The 14,881-nt window shown below is 37.7% G+C and overlaps 1 protein-coding gene across 10 annotated transcripts in view; it reads right to left on the bottom strand.

Annotated features, from left to right (window-relative positions):
* Positions 1–14,881, bottom strand: part of mast4 (microtubule associated serine/threonine kinase family member 4) — a 103,668-nt gene that overhangs the window by 24,352 nt on the left and 64,435 nt on the right. For 6 of the 10 annotated variants that reach the window (XM_028024907.1, XM_028024897.1, XM_028024898.1 and 3 more), the window contains 4 exons: positions 4,742–4,830; positions 1,912–1,981; positions 1,702–1,722; positions 1,230–1,308 (listed from right to left, as the gene is read on the bottom strand). In XM_028024907.1, the coding sequence (XP_027880708.1) occupies positions 1,230–1,308; positions 1,702–1,722; positions 1,912–1,981; positions 4,742–4,830 (259 nt within the window). Of the gene's footprint in view, positions 1–1,229; positions 1,309–1,701; positions 1,723–1,911; positions 1,982–4,741; positions 4,831–11,067; positions 11,637–14,881 lie in introns of those variants that run through there. The other 4 variants (XM_028024900.1, XM_028024901.1, XM_028024902.1 and 1 more) reach the window with 3 other exon arrangements.

The following is a 14,881-nucleotide window of genomic DNA, read 5'->3' as shown; positions in this document are numbered from 1 at the left end:
AAAATGCATCATTTTTCAAAGGAAGTGTTAAACATTTTGTTTGTTTTTTTTAAAAAGAGGCAGATGCAAGTTCAAAAACCATTTTTAAAAAAGCCAGGGAAAATGTTCCAGAATGATTTTGGCATTTCATTTTGGGACAGGAAAAAAAAACGCAATTATCACAAGCTTCAAAATACACATTTACACTTTTGTAATTAAATTTTTTTGTGAATATGATTGAACTTTGCTGTTTCATGTAGAACGAAGAAACCCGCAACTTTTCCTTTAAGATTTTGACTACTGCTGGCTGACTTGCTCACGTTTTATGAATAAACTATTAACTATTGACTATTAATCAAATTCCACGAGCTAAAGGCTAGATTAAACTGTTTCTCAGATTCTGCCATTTAAAGGAAAAGCAGACATTCTGACTAGCATTGAGCCTACAAATGCTATACTTTAGGTTTTCTCCAGTATTTTGTCTGATTTATAGTGAATAAGAGAGACATGCGGCGTTTAGTAACACTTAAGCTGGTCCGGATTGTGTTTATTTTACCCTAACATGCATTGCTGTAAACTGTACACCTGAAGAGAGCTAGCACAGGTGAAGAAACCTTTGTTTTCCCCAAATTAGACAGTGTTTATGTGGGGGTTGAATCCAACCAGCTCAGAGGCGAAGGAGGGCGGGACTAAAATGCAGCAACTATTTCTAAAATGTACATTTTAGAAATAGATAGTAGTAGTAGAATAGTAGTTTAAAAAAGGTAAAAATGAGAATTAACAGCTTTGTGAATTTGTCTGACTGAAGGGGTATAATTAGATTGGTTTGAGTTAAATGATGAAGAAGTCAAAACATAAACTTATGATTTTATATGTTACGATAGAACATAAACACTACAGGAGAAGTTGCTCCATTTTCTCATTGCCGCCTATGGCCACTTCAAACCAAACATACAGTCTTTGGGCCATTTCCAGACCTAAATCCAATCAAGAATCTGCGGCCAGTCTCTAAAATTGCTGTTCAACGATGCTCTTAATGTAATCTGACAGAGATTGAGTTATTGTGCAAAGAAGCATTTGCAGAAATTTCAAGTATGTGACGTAAAAAGCCGATAGAAAGCTGAAATACAAAAGTTGTTTCTAGAGATTATTGAACCAGGAGGGCTTTAACACTGAAAATCCACCAGTCAGTTTCATTTTAAGCTTGTTGTTGTAAAGCGACAAAATGCGTGTGAATTACAGGTGCTTACAGAGACGGTGGAGCTGGGCGTGTTGGTTCCATATCCAGAGGAGGGCAGGGAGGCCAGGGACCAGCGGCGGCCATCGGTCCTGTCGCAAAACAGCAACAAAAACGCTGAGGAGTGTCCCGACTGTTAACGCAGAAGACCTTTGACCTTTAACAGACAAACTCGACATGCTTGGGTTCAAACAAGACGCTCCCACGTTTGTGACCAAAACTTCTTATATCTGAACGGTCGACAGAGTTGGATTTTGAAACAGATGCTTTATTTTTAATTTTTTATGAAACCTACTAGTTAATTCGTAGACATAATTAAAAAACCGACAAGTAAATAAATGCAGAATTAAATGTAGATGGCTCAATGAGTAAAAGTGTTAAAGTGAGACTTATGAAGCAGGGAGGGAACCACGGAGGAACTCCACACAAATGTGGGGTTAATGTTTTATTTTCCATTTCGAAGTGAAAGCCTAGCTTCAAGTTACCTGTCTGCTCTGTGGCAATGACTGTGGATTATAGTAAAAAAAAAAAAAAAAAAAAAAAATTACGACATGATAGATGCCATTTTTGAAAATATAAATATAGAAAAGTTGAATACCTTATACATGAGCTCGCACAGAAAACACTCATGAGTCTCGATTAAATAGCTACTAACCTGGATTATTTATTTGAAATATATAACCGTATCTCTTTACCTTCGTGCAAAAGAGAAATGAGCGGAGGCACTGGGGGAGAAATTCCTTGGGCTGTCTTGTGGGCTCGTTCCTGTATGAACAGAAACACAGAAAGAGGAGATGAGACGACCTGCCGGCTGAAAACTTAAAACACTGGATTCTTTTATTTCAATTAGAAATAAAACAGGTCAGTAACACAAAGCCATAAAATGAATGTAAATCAAGCAACTCTCAATTTACCTTTTGCATTTTGTGAACACAGACATTTCCGGTGACAGTGACACTTTCAAAACTAACTGAGATGGAACATATATGTAAGAATATGTTTATAATTTATATTCTGAAAGGTAGAGATACTTATCAAATAGCCAGCGGGGTTCAGAAATGTTGCTCATTTTTATCTTTTAAAGCTTTTTATTTCCGTCTGCTTTAGAACATGCTACATTTAGAAATCTTGGCAGACATTTGGAAATCGATTTAATCTCGGCTCTCCAGGGAAAACCCACGGCGTCTGCTGTTTTTAGTGATGCTAGCTGTAATAATCTCTATCATCGCTTTGCTTTGAAATACCAAAACCCTGTTCAACAGCAGCTGCCCTGATACCTTGCAGTAATTCATACCGCAGTGCACTTCATTTCTAAGAGTTGGAAATGTGGCTAAAGATCAAGGGAATGTAATACAATCACTGCTTGTTCTTCAAGTAATAAAAATCAACAAAAGCTCATTCAAAGAAGGTTCATTGTTTTGCACATTTTCAGATTGCACAAGCACTTGGTTTGTAATAGCACCAGCTCTCTATTCATGTGTCATTTTGTGCTACTTTTCAAAGCTATTAACTGTGGGATTTACTAAAACCATTCTTCCAAGATCCCCGCTTGAGGGAAAATATAATTATCTTCAATTTCTTGTGAAAGCACTGGGTGAACTCTAAAACAATTGCTTAACTGGTCTGATTTAATTTTTATTCTGAAATATAGTGAACTGAATGATAAATGTGAACACTGAAGACCTGAAAGCCTGATGACTGCTGTGATATGGAGATAAAAACAGTTCAAAACAAGCTTATAAGAAAGCGTTTTATTTCTTTGAAGAAAAGAAACTGCACTAAATATGGATTTAAGTAGGACATCACACACACAAACATACTGAACATAATGAGTAGAAATGGAAAAAATGGTAAGATTTTGAACATGAATGTTATGATTAGGTAGAGCGAAATATATATGTTCACTCAGCAGATTGCTGATTGAACAATAGTCTTTTGTCTCCCTTGCTCTCTGAGAGGATATATATATATATATACATATATTTTTCAAAACTAACTGAGCAAGGGAGAGGGTGTGAGAAGTGCATACACAAGCATTTGTAATGTTTAGTCTACAGCACGGTTTGTACGCTGTGTGAAGCACAACTAGCATTTAATAAATATGTTGACGTACCCAACACTTAAAATATATTAAACTATGAGAAATATGTTCGATTTAAAAGCTAAACACCAACATTATTCAGGTAGAATCCAAAGAAACACAGAATAAGAAAAAAAAGTAAAAACGCTCTGTGCATAACTTGCAGCTTGGATCACTGTTTTACCCTCCCTGCCATGTTTCTCAATCAATTTTCTCAATCAACTGTATTTTTGTCATCAAGCTTCAGCATACGTCTTTGTATGTACAATTATATATATATTTTTTCCTACAGATTGCTGAGTGAACAATAGTCTTTTGTTTATTTAGAAATCTAAGGTATTAAAGTCAAATAGTCAGGGAAGTTGAGGTGCATGCTCTCTGCCATGGATAGATCTCTTCTTTTAGAAAAACTGGACCAAATTGCACCACAGCATTGTGTTTCATCAAAGATCAAATGTCATTTTTGCATCAGCTTTCATGAAGTTTAAATGTTGACGACCGAAGTGGACTAACACAAGTTCCTCCCCCAATTCCCCTTTCATATAGTTTTGCTATCCAACAAAGCAGTAATTTGAGTTGAGGTTGCGTTGCAACAACTTTCACATATTTAGAATTAATCAAAATATATTACACAGGTTTTTTTTTCTGTTATAAAGAAGATTAAACTTTTTCAAACAGAACATATAATTTCTAAGGAATTCATGACTAGAAAAGCTTTTACATGGAAGATCAGACATGATTACATGCCTCAATTTGCAATCTAGTTGAATGGGAGTCCAGAAACCCTGCTCTTCTTACCTTTGATATAAATATTACGCCTCAGCCACAGCGTTACGTCATCCCAGAGCTGTGCGCATTCGTTAATAAAAGCACTGGGGCTTTCAGAGACGGAATCCATCTTAAAATCTGGGCTCCTTCATCGGGTCACGATGCAGACTAAACACTCTGAGTCGCAGCGCGTTGTTCGCTAAGCAATGGCAGGAAATAAAACGCCCTGTGGTAAATGAGGTCTCCCTCCCTCTGGTCCTGTGCATTTCCTCCCTGCAGGCCGCCGCTTCCTCGCCCAAAAACAATCACGGTATTTTTGATTTGTTGCACCGTTAAATTCTCCGCCCCAGCGCTGACCGAACCAAAGTCTGACCAGAAAAAAACTCCACAAGGCAACCTGATGCTTCACGCTGTCATTCCTTTTTCATCCCATAGCAGGATCACCCAGTGATATTCGGTGTGATTATTATATTTTCTTACTGTATATTCCTCTGCTGGTAATTACAAACAAGGCAATAGAGCTCCTGTGCCATCTGTATTTGAACGTTTTGCAAAATAAAGAGCTGCACATTTTCTATGCTCTTTTTGCAGGTTTCCCCCCCTCTGTGTACAACCTGACAATGATGACAACAGGTACTACACTAGGTGATATGAATATGTGATGGACATGAACTCACCTGTGAGAGAAGAGAGCGGAGAGTGGGGCCGCGGTAAACCCGACGACTGACCGCTTCCAATCAGGTTCTTTCTGTTGCTCGTGCGACAGCTGCAAGAACCACAGAGACTCATTTTAAGGAAAAAATACATTAGAAATCATTTTAAAAGTTGAATTAAGGTATAAATCCAGCATCTTGGGGGAAACTATCCATCCATCCATGCATTTCCTGTACACCCTCGTCCCTTAGAGGGGACTAAATAAATATTAATACCTATAAAAAAGTTTTTTTGACACCTTGGAGCTCAGTTCGAGTTTTACAGCTAATGAATACAGAGTTCAAAACGTTCTGACCTCCATGCTTAAAACTCCAGAGTTAAACTTTTGATCAGTTGAATCAAACAGAAAAATCTGTTTAAAATGCCACAAATAAAATAATAAAATGTTGGATTATCACTGGAATAACACAGTGTTAGTATATCATTTTAATGCACTTCATTTTAATCTCAGGGAACTGGTGTGTAGACTAAAAAGAACATTTGCACCAAAGAACTCTGAAATTATGGCATTAATCTCAGAAATGTTCTAGAGAAAACTGCAGATTAATATCAGAAATTTGAGAATTTTCTTTTCCACTTTTGGAAATTTTTCCTAGAAAATGTTTGACTTTTTAAACTTAGAAATCTCCTTTGTTTTCTAGAAAATTTGGGAGATTTTTTTTTGGCAGAAATTGGCTCCTTTTTCTATCCACAGTGGCATTAATACGCCTCCATAGAGATCATCCGATTTGGACTGAAGCGTTCACAAGCGCCACTAGTTGTTTATACCAGTTAAGGTGCTGATATTACCTCACATGTTTGCGGGAGAACGAGGGTAAACAATATCAGTTCAGCCAAATTGTCTCCATGCACTATAATTATTCACACAACTTATTTTGGGGGTTTTATTTTAGAAATTAGTTGTGTTTATCGCACTGCTAAAAAGTGGCTTGTTACAGCAACTTTTACGTCTGTGTTGGGTTATTATTGTTATCTTTTGTGTACGATTGCTTCTCTGCAATGTCTTAGGATGCTTGACTCTCCATTACAAGCTGCAAAATGTCAACACACTTTTGTGATTTATATTTGCAGATGGGATGTGATTATAGTCAATGAGGCAGCCTGCTCTGGCTCATTGGTTAACTTTTATTTACTTACTTAGACTTCTGCCAGCCTCTATCTGTACTGCAATTGGACTGAGAAATGTTGACTCTTGTATGTTTTGCATGCTTCTTTCTTTTACTCAAACTGAATTGGAGAAGAAGGAATTGTTCAACTCCCTCCCTTATCCTGGAAGTAGCTACAGAAAACTGAAGTTGTGACATTTAGTGCTTTTACCTCCAAACTAAAAGTTCTTGAGGCTAACTCAACATAGCTTGACGTTTCCCTCTAAAATGTGTAATATTTTCATGTTATATTTGTTGCTGCCTATTGCCGAAGCCTCCCTTAAAAAGGAGGATTTAGGTCTCAATTGGATTTGATCCTGGGTAAATAATTAAAAAATATGCAATTATACATAATTGAATAAAAGCGCGGGAGGCTCAAACAAATAAATAAGCAGATGATGGAAGTGATGGAAAGGCAAGCTGGTTCATTTACAGAACTTGTTCAGAACTGGCTCTTGTTGGAACCTGATGGAAAATCCCTGCATATGATCAAATCTACTAAAACGCTTTAAAGGCTGGATTAACTGTTGATATTTAAAAAGCTCCTTTCAAAATAAAGCTTTGTGTTTTATAATGAGATCATAAGCTTAATTTCAGGAATATTATCCAAGGACTATTATGACTGGGAAACGGATTCATTCTCCACTTCTAACTTTAAATTTCACTTAATTGAGTTAAATTTGCTACATGGTAATGAATCCTTCTACATTCATTATCACGTAATGAATGTAGAAGGATAATATCTATTATAGATATGATCTATTATCTATAATAGACAATAGATATTGTCTATTAATATAATAAGCTTGCTCTTGAGTTCTTTCTAATAAAGAAAACATATGGCGGCACAATATTAAGTTCAATAACCTTGATTTCATTGTCTCGAATTGCTAAATGCAGAAAATAAAATTAAATATCCCAATGCGAACACATAGAATTTCTTTTAGTGGTTATTTTAAAGCAAAATGAAAACCCGTCATGCTCTCATAACAGCCCTAAAGTAACCAGAGATAAAATGGAAAAAAAAAAGTACCACAGAAATAAAACAAGTGACACAACGTTCCGGTTTATTCCCAACAAAACAAAGCAAACAAATCAGAAAAAAAGAGAAGACATGTGCAGAGCATTCCTACTTTTATATTTACTGGTCATGCTATTCCAGGACAGTGACTCACAGGGAGCCACTGTGATCCACAACGTGTGACTCATAAATGAAACCCACTTTTTAACCTTGACAGGAAAAAAAAAAAGAGAATTACTTCAATGTAAAAGTGGTTTCTGGTTAGCATGACGGTTCCCGGTTTCAGATTAGAGACGGTCAGTGGAAGTACAAAGACCCTGAAGAGCACGCATTCACGTCAAGGTCATGGACTTAAAATCAATGACGTGCAGTTACATAAGCCCCTCGGAGACCTAAACCATCTTCAGCAGAGTTCACTAAAATGTTATTCAATAATAACGTGCATGCTACAAATCCCCCGTTAAATCTGCTTGGTATTTTACCAGGGGCTAAAAATGACGATGTATGTATTTTTCATGAAGAGCAACAAAAAGAAAAGAAAAAGAAAATACAGATCGAAGCAGCAGATTCACCTTTTAATACAATTAGAGAAACAAGAATCATTTATGCTGCAGAAAAAGACTGAGGAAGGGACGAATAGCAGTCAGTCAGTCTGTGGTGCAGGCCTCCTGCCTGTGTGCTGCAGCGGTGATCAAAAACAATCTAATTCGCAGAGGCTACTGCAAAGATGCTCAAACACATGGGCTGGCAGTCCTCATGTCTCTGTTGACAGTGCTGCAGAGCAGGTCCAACAGGTACAGGCACTGCAGAGCATCAACGTCAGTCAGTAGCCACGAAGATGGCGTCACTTTTAAATGACGTCCTGCTCTCTCAGGATTTTCGAGGAAAACAGTCAGTATTAAGATTAGAGCTGCAGCTAATGTTTATTTTAGTGACTGAGTAGTCTATCGATTATTTTGATGATTAATCGAGCGGTCGGATAAAAAAAAGGGGGGGCATGTTCTGCAGGTTTTTCATTTAACCACTTAAGTTCCATTTTGTAAAATATTAAAAATACATTTTAAAATGAATGAAATATAATTTAATATTTCTTTTCAGGCCTTTCTGCTTGACGTGGCATTAATACAACGTAGGTTTGACCTGTTGACTATTTTTGATTAACCAATCGATAATTGAACAACAAAAGTTACCAATTACAAGTATTTTCTTCATTTGAACCAGGTAAAGCAAAAACGTTGCTAGAACTTGAGGAGTTCCATGTAGAACATATTTACAGTCAAAGAAAAAAGTTGCTTTTTTTTTTTTTATCTTAAATGCAAAATGTATGTATAAGGTGAGAGTCCTTGTATAGGTGGGATATTTATGGCTATTTTCAAGCATTTATGTTGTCAATTAGAATATTATTTTAGTCTTAAAGTGGAATAATGTCATGCTTTTTCACATTCACACAATTTTTGTAAAAGCAAAGTTTATCATTTGAATAAGATGTGATTTTTGAACCAATGGGATTAAGGGGGAAAAATAACTCTGGTTAACTTAGCTACAACCAAAATCCTGAAGGTTGGCAATGCACTTATTTTCAGCCTGTTGTGCTCTGATATACTATCATAAATGCAGTGAAACATTGTGCCTTCAAAAGTCAATTATTTGTAAGATAAAGTCTGGTCTTCTCAGTATAGACCCAGCTGTTCTGCGAAGGTTTTAGAGGTTTGTTAGAGAAAGTTTGAGGGGGAAAAAAGCACCATGATGACTGAGAGGGATACAGAAAAAAGTCAGGGAAGACGTTGTATAGAAGTTCAAAGCCGGGTTATGTGATAAAACGTTTATCTTAAACTCACAGATTAATGTTTAATCAATCGTTTGAAAATGGGAACAGTGAGATACTACCAAGATATGGTCAGAGGATGAGCAGCAGAGATCTGCAGCTCAGGTGGGCCAACGGTTGGCCGGGCATCTATTGGTCAAGCAGGCCAGAAGGAGTGGAGTTGAGGCTGCCTAGATAAAAGTTTAACTTTTTTCTGATTTACATGAAAAAATTCAATTCAAGTCAATTCAAATGCGGGCCAAACGTTCAGCTTTTCATCTATAAAAAGCTTTGAAAATAGTTTTTATTTTCCAACTTCACGATTAAGAATTTCTTGTTAGATGATCAATTATGTATAAAAAAAAATCCATCAACTATAAAAATCATCATAAGTAGCTCCTTGTCAAGCCATGTTCCTGAACATTTTCACTTGAGCAAGTGATACATTTTAGCGTGGGCTAGCGTCCTAAAGCAGGAGAATGGAAACAGCATAAATCTTTATCACGACAGAGCGAGTGGATAGTCCATATGTGTTCAAAAATGATCAAATATGATGATCATTGTGGATTAATGCTACACCACTGCTTCCTAATCAAGCTTCCATTTCTTCACCCACTATCATCTCAGCACAGGAAGCGCCGCCCACTGTTATTACTGAAGCTGAGTACTTCATGAGTATTCACTAAACTGGCTGCTACTGGATTACTTTATGGAGAAAAAAAAGAGGGTGTGATGGCATTCAAGTCGTCTTCCTTACATCTGATTCTTGGTAGCTGAGTTTTAGCAGCATTACCTCTGCAGATAAACGGGGATAATCGTGTTGGTTTAGTGAAGCTTTAAGGGCTGGAGGATGATAGCGAGAAAGTAGGCCAGTGTTTCTGGAGACATGTTAACTGATGTGAACACTCAGCTTCATTAAAAATCTTTGTTTCACTCCAAAAAGACCGCAAACTCTTTGTTCAGTGACTAAAAATACCTTCTGAGCGTCTTTATGACAGCTACTTTCTGAACCAAATCAGTTTATTTTTACCTTGCGTCCACAAAGTAATCTGAATCCGTCAGGACCAATTTCTTAGACGTCGGCCCGGCTGCATATTCGGGCCGCAAGAAGCGGCAAAAATAGATCAAACTCTTAATTCCCAAAGCTCTGCATTCGGATTGCCGACATCCGCAGCCTGACCCGTGTCAACAAGAAGCCAGGATTAATCTTTTTCAGTTCTGTGAGTGGAGCTCTGTCGTCACAGCTGTCAGGTGAGCTGCCACCGTGGGGTGAAAAGAATTGCTGCGATGAGCTGACAAACCTAGATTCAAAGTCAAACATATGACACATGCAGATCTATTAATAGAATAAAAAAATAAAAAAACAGATGACAAGTACGGTGATTAAAGCACAGCAACACTTTTGTTTTCCTCGAGCTGCAATCAGATGGCATTGCTCTTGTTCTTTGTGAGAATTTATTTACTATTTTTATCCATCTCCATTGATTAAAGAATGCTTCCTATTTATTTAGACTAAAAGATAGAGCTCAACGTAATATTAAAAGTTACAAATTGGAAAAGAATTCTAATTCTGTCATGTTGTAGTCATATTTCATATATATGATATTGAACAACATGTACAGTCAGGCATCATCGACAGACTTGGATTATCGTTTTCGGCAGAGAAAAAAAAATACTAGCCAAAAATGGTCAGTATTTCATTTTAAGCTGTTCTGCAGCAAAAGAAAGAGGTCAGGATAGGGATTAAAAACAAATATGATTATATAGACTTTCACCAATACTGTGGTCCCAGTAATATACAGCTAACAGAGATCAAGGGGCTTAGCTGGTGAAGTATGAAGTTTCAGCTAAGTTTATTTTCCAGAAAAAATTTTATTCTTTAAGCTGCAACATCAAAAACGGTTCACAAGACAAGTCCAAGTCCACCGTCTTCAAAAAAAAAATCAGACAATTTCTCACAGGCAAACTCTGAGTCAACTATTTCAGTTGTGAATGCAAACTGTGACTTCTATAAACACACACAAGATCAGCATCTTCACTTTCCCACTGTTATTTAACTGGGATGGTACATAGGAAAGTACACATCCTGTGTGAGAAAAGCGTGTCACAACGACAAACATTCAATTGCCATTTGGCTCACAAAGCAAATAATACACAACAGGCAAGAAGAAAACATCCATCTTCTAGTTCAAGAAGAGGAGGTTTGGGAACTACATCATGCTTATAGTTTTATAACTAATCTGTTTGTTCAGCTTAAACAAATTTACACAAGTGACACAACGGCGCTGAAAAGTGCAGCAGCTTCATTTCAAATGATACCTCTGGGATCGACGCAGGCGGGCTCCGCTGAAGAAATGTGGCATGTTAAAGTTGGACAGCACCGTCCACGGACTGGAGTCGGACATGGTGTCCGCGTCATGCCAGAGGGGGAGATGCAAAGGGGGCTTCTGAGGTCCTGATGAGAAGCGACGGCTGCCGGGGTTTAGGAGGTTATGACTCCCGGAGCACTGCTGGCAAGGTCCAAACTTCCTCTGCAGGGACACATCTGCAGCCAGCTGCGGCATAAACGCTACCGTCGCGTTGTCCTCAAACAACAATAACAACAACAAAAAAAAGTAATCCGGGGACCGGATCAAAGGAAGGCACAGAGAGCGCGATCCAGGTCAGGGGTCGGCGACCTCCGCTGCAGCAGGGACGCGACACCCAACACCGGCCGACTCGACCCGTCTCACGGCAGCTGTTCTGCAGCACGCCAAACGCTCGTCCTGCTCCCTTCGCTCAACATGCTTCATATCATGTAACAGGCGTTTACCACTTCACATCCTGGGGAACGGAAGGGGGGAGGGAAGGAGGAGGACTGCATCATCAACGCATGCTGCCACGCTCTTGCTGCTTTCAAAGACTACACAGGTCCGGTGGGTCAGCGTTTCCAGCGCCAGGTGCATAAAAATTTTTTTTCTATTGCTGAAAAAACAATAAAAAATTAATCTTTGACTGCTCCTTCCACAGAGAGTTATGGCTCTTTTATTTGACGAGAGCCTCGCCTTAACTAAATCACCTTTGTCCTGTGACTCATTTCCTGTTTGACTTTTAAAAACTACAGAGCGACTTAAAGATGTAAAGACAGATGTAGATTTGTTTTAAAAAAAGAAAAGATCTTAATACATAAAAACTATTAAGAATATTATAGTCCAAACAGTTTTTGCTATGTTAAACAAAAAGTGAGGATTAATTGTAACAATATTTGATTAGGAGCTTGACTACTGAATTAATAATTAACATTTAATTTCTGTGTTGAATTTGTTTGAGCGACTGGTCTTTGCGGCTATGGCAACCAGAGGTCGATTTTAAATCAGCATAAATGTTACTCTCAGAATCACCCTTTATAAATAATTTGTAAGAACATATCAAATATAAAATCCAACAATTTTAATTTAAGAAAATAGTCAAGTAAGAAACATAATAATCTAAAACTGAGACTCAAATTGTTCATCTTTGAACAACCTATAACATGCTTGTTTGTCTCTTTATTCAACATGCCTGAAACCTTTTAATGATAAACATAAAAAATGATTTAATTGACAGAAAATTACACAAATCAATCCCTCATTTATTTGCTCAATTTAATGTAAATCTGCTGCTTGATTTTTTTTACAAAAAGGATAAAATTGGTAAATATTCCAATGCAATAAATAACCAAATCAGTGAAGTGTTAATGTTTTTGGACGTCATAGGACTTATATTTCCATCCTAACTAAGACATGATTTCTGCTCTTTTGACGTTAAAACTTACATTTAGAGGTTAAGTATTGGTTTGTAAAAGATGCTAAATTGATTGCCACATCCAGAGCTTTTAACAAGTTTTATAGCAGGAGGACAATATATGAATGGAGCAACGTAAGATAAAATATCTGCAGCCAGGTGCTTGGAAACGTTTATATTTCTATACAGTTCATGTTTCTATGTTGTCAGGCTTGTTAACTTATATTACAGCAGTAGAGGACAGTAAAATGATGTGCACAGTAGGACTGAAGGACACTCAGGTTGTTGTAGATGACTCTAATCACTTGCCAAGTGCTCTGCCAGGAAGGGAAAAACAGCTGAGCGAGACAGGCCGAGCAAAACTGATAAAGAAAAACACACCAGTATGACTGGCACATAACCACTGGTCCCACTTCCCTGTGCCTCTCCTCTGTAATAAAGTGTCATCAGAGGTCGCTTTCGACAGCGAAAAAGCCGGAGTTTGCGAGCGCGTTCTCGCGCCGGTCTCCCTGCAGGCTGCTGTGACAGCCTTCACTCTAATTATGGCTCTGCTCCGTTTCGCTGCTCCACATAAGAGATGACAGTTCAGACGGTTCAAAGTCAAACCTGCACACAGCGGCACGAGAGCCGTGGAGCGGAAAACTCATTCAAACAAACAAACAAAACGTCCGTTTGCTTTCTTTTTTTTTTTTTTAACACACCGAGAGTCTGTTAACGTCTGACAAATGAGTTTAGAGCGCTTCCTTTCCCATGAGCGAGCGTTTACAATTGTGCTTTGTTAACATTTATCGGTGCCAACTTGCAGTTTGACTTTCCTTGCTTTGATTGTTAAGACTTGAGGTGGGTTATTTTCTTTTGTTACAGCCAAATGTTGGAGACGACGAGAATTATGTGATCATAAACAAAAAAAAACAGAACAGACTCAAATGATGCTACATTAAGAAAAACACTGAATCAAAAGACACAATAAATCTATTTCCATCTCGTGGTACAAAGTTTACAGTCGGATTCAAGTTTGGGTGTTTCAATATGTTGAGTTTTCTTTTCTAAACTGCCTTAACATTATAGGACTGGGCTCGTCACAGTAACAAATTTTGCTGGATGATAAATTTTCCAAAATATTGTTGTTTTGAGACCATTTCCTAGCAATGTCATGGTCGTTGTGCAATAACGTAAGAACACATTCTCAAAGATCAATAAACTTTAAATTCTAACTAACATTTAAAACTGGAATAGGAAGATATTTTAAAATATCCATAATAGATCAGCAGACGAACGGAAACAACAAATAAGATGAATTATGAAGAATCTGTAAAGAAAAAAAAAAGTAGGTGGTTGAGACCAAAGTACCAGACTGAAGACTTTAGTCACCCAGTTTTTGGTAGAAAAAGAGAAAAGAGGAAAACGATAAGTGATGCAAATGGAAACCAAGCTCGTTTTAATTTATCATGCGAATAACTGATTTATTGTTTATTGTCCTACATAAGAGCGGAAATCCTTCCTAACTTCCTGATCCATATTGCTATGATGCGATTAAAACATGCAGTTTGTTGTGTTTCCAAATATTTTCCTTTAGTTGTAGTCAGCCTGCGTACGGCGAGGCGCTTGTCCAAGCTATTTTTGCTTTAATACAGAGGGTGAATGATGTGACCTTGTGTTTACCATAACCTGTCCCTCTGCTGCGCTTACGCACTTCTGAGTTACCCATTTCACATTAGGAAATTCTACATGTAATGAAAAATAAATAATGCAGCGTCTCGTCGCTCAGACAACACAGCATAGAATTAGACTGCATAGATCTGCTCTTATGGATCGGGCACATTGTCACAAATGCCCAATATGGAATTATTTTCAGTATTGGGACCGATACCAATATGGAATCAGTGCTTCTCCCCTGAGCATATGTTCTGCTCTACACCCAGGTCCTTTATGTTTGCTTTCTACTAACAATAATATTCTGCAAACATTGCCACCCTAACCTAACAACATGTAAACTTGGGTTTACAATTATTAGGCAAAACAGGAAATAAATTATTGAACACCTGCCTCAGAACGTATGACCTGCTTTGGTTCACCAATGAAACTATTATTTTCTCAGTGCAAAGAGCTGATGCTTGTGTTAAATTGGGCTTTTTATTAGATGATGACATTCAATATTTGCACTGGTATATTAGATGAAATCAAAACTTGCATTTGATCACACAGGAAGCTCTGCATTTAGCAAAAAAAAACAGAAGAAAGAAAAAAACCCAAACCAGCTCAATGCTGTTGTATGCAGCTGACTCATTTTACCGCCTGCTTCACTTGGCTGTCTGCGAAAGCCGCACAGCACAAGAGGAGAACAAGAGCGAGTTGAGTGGGTGTTTCATTC

This window comes from Xiphophorus couchianus, chromosome 8, assembly GCF_001444195.1.
Source record: "Xiphophorus couchianus chromosome 8, X_couchianus-1.0, whole genome shotgun sequence".
NCBI lineage: Eukaryota > Metazoa > Chordata > Actinopteri > Cyprinodontiformes > Poeciliidae > Xiphophorus > Xiphophorus couchianus.
Note: the sequence above shows the minus strand (reverse complement) of the source record. Positions and strands in the feature narration are given on the sequence as shown.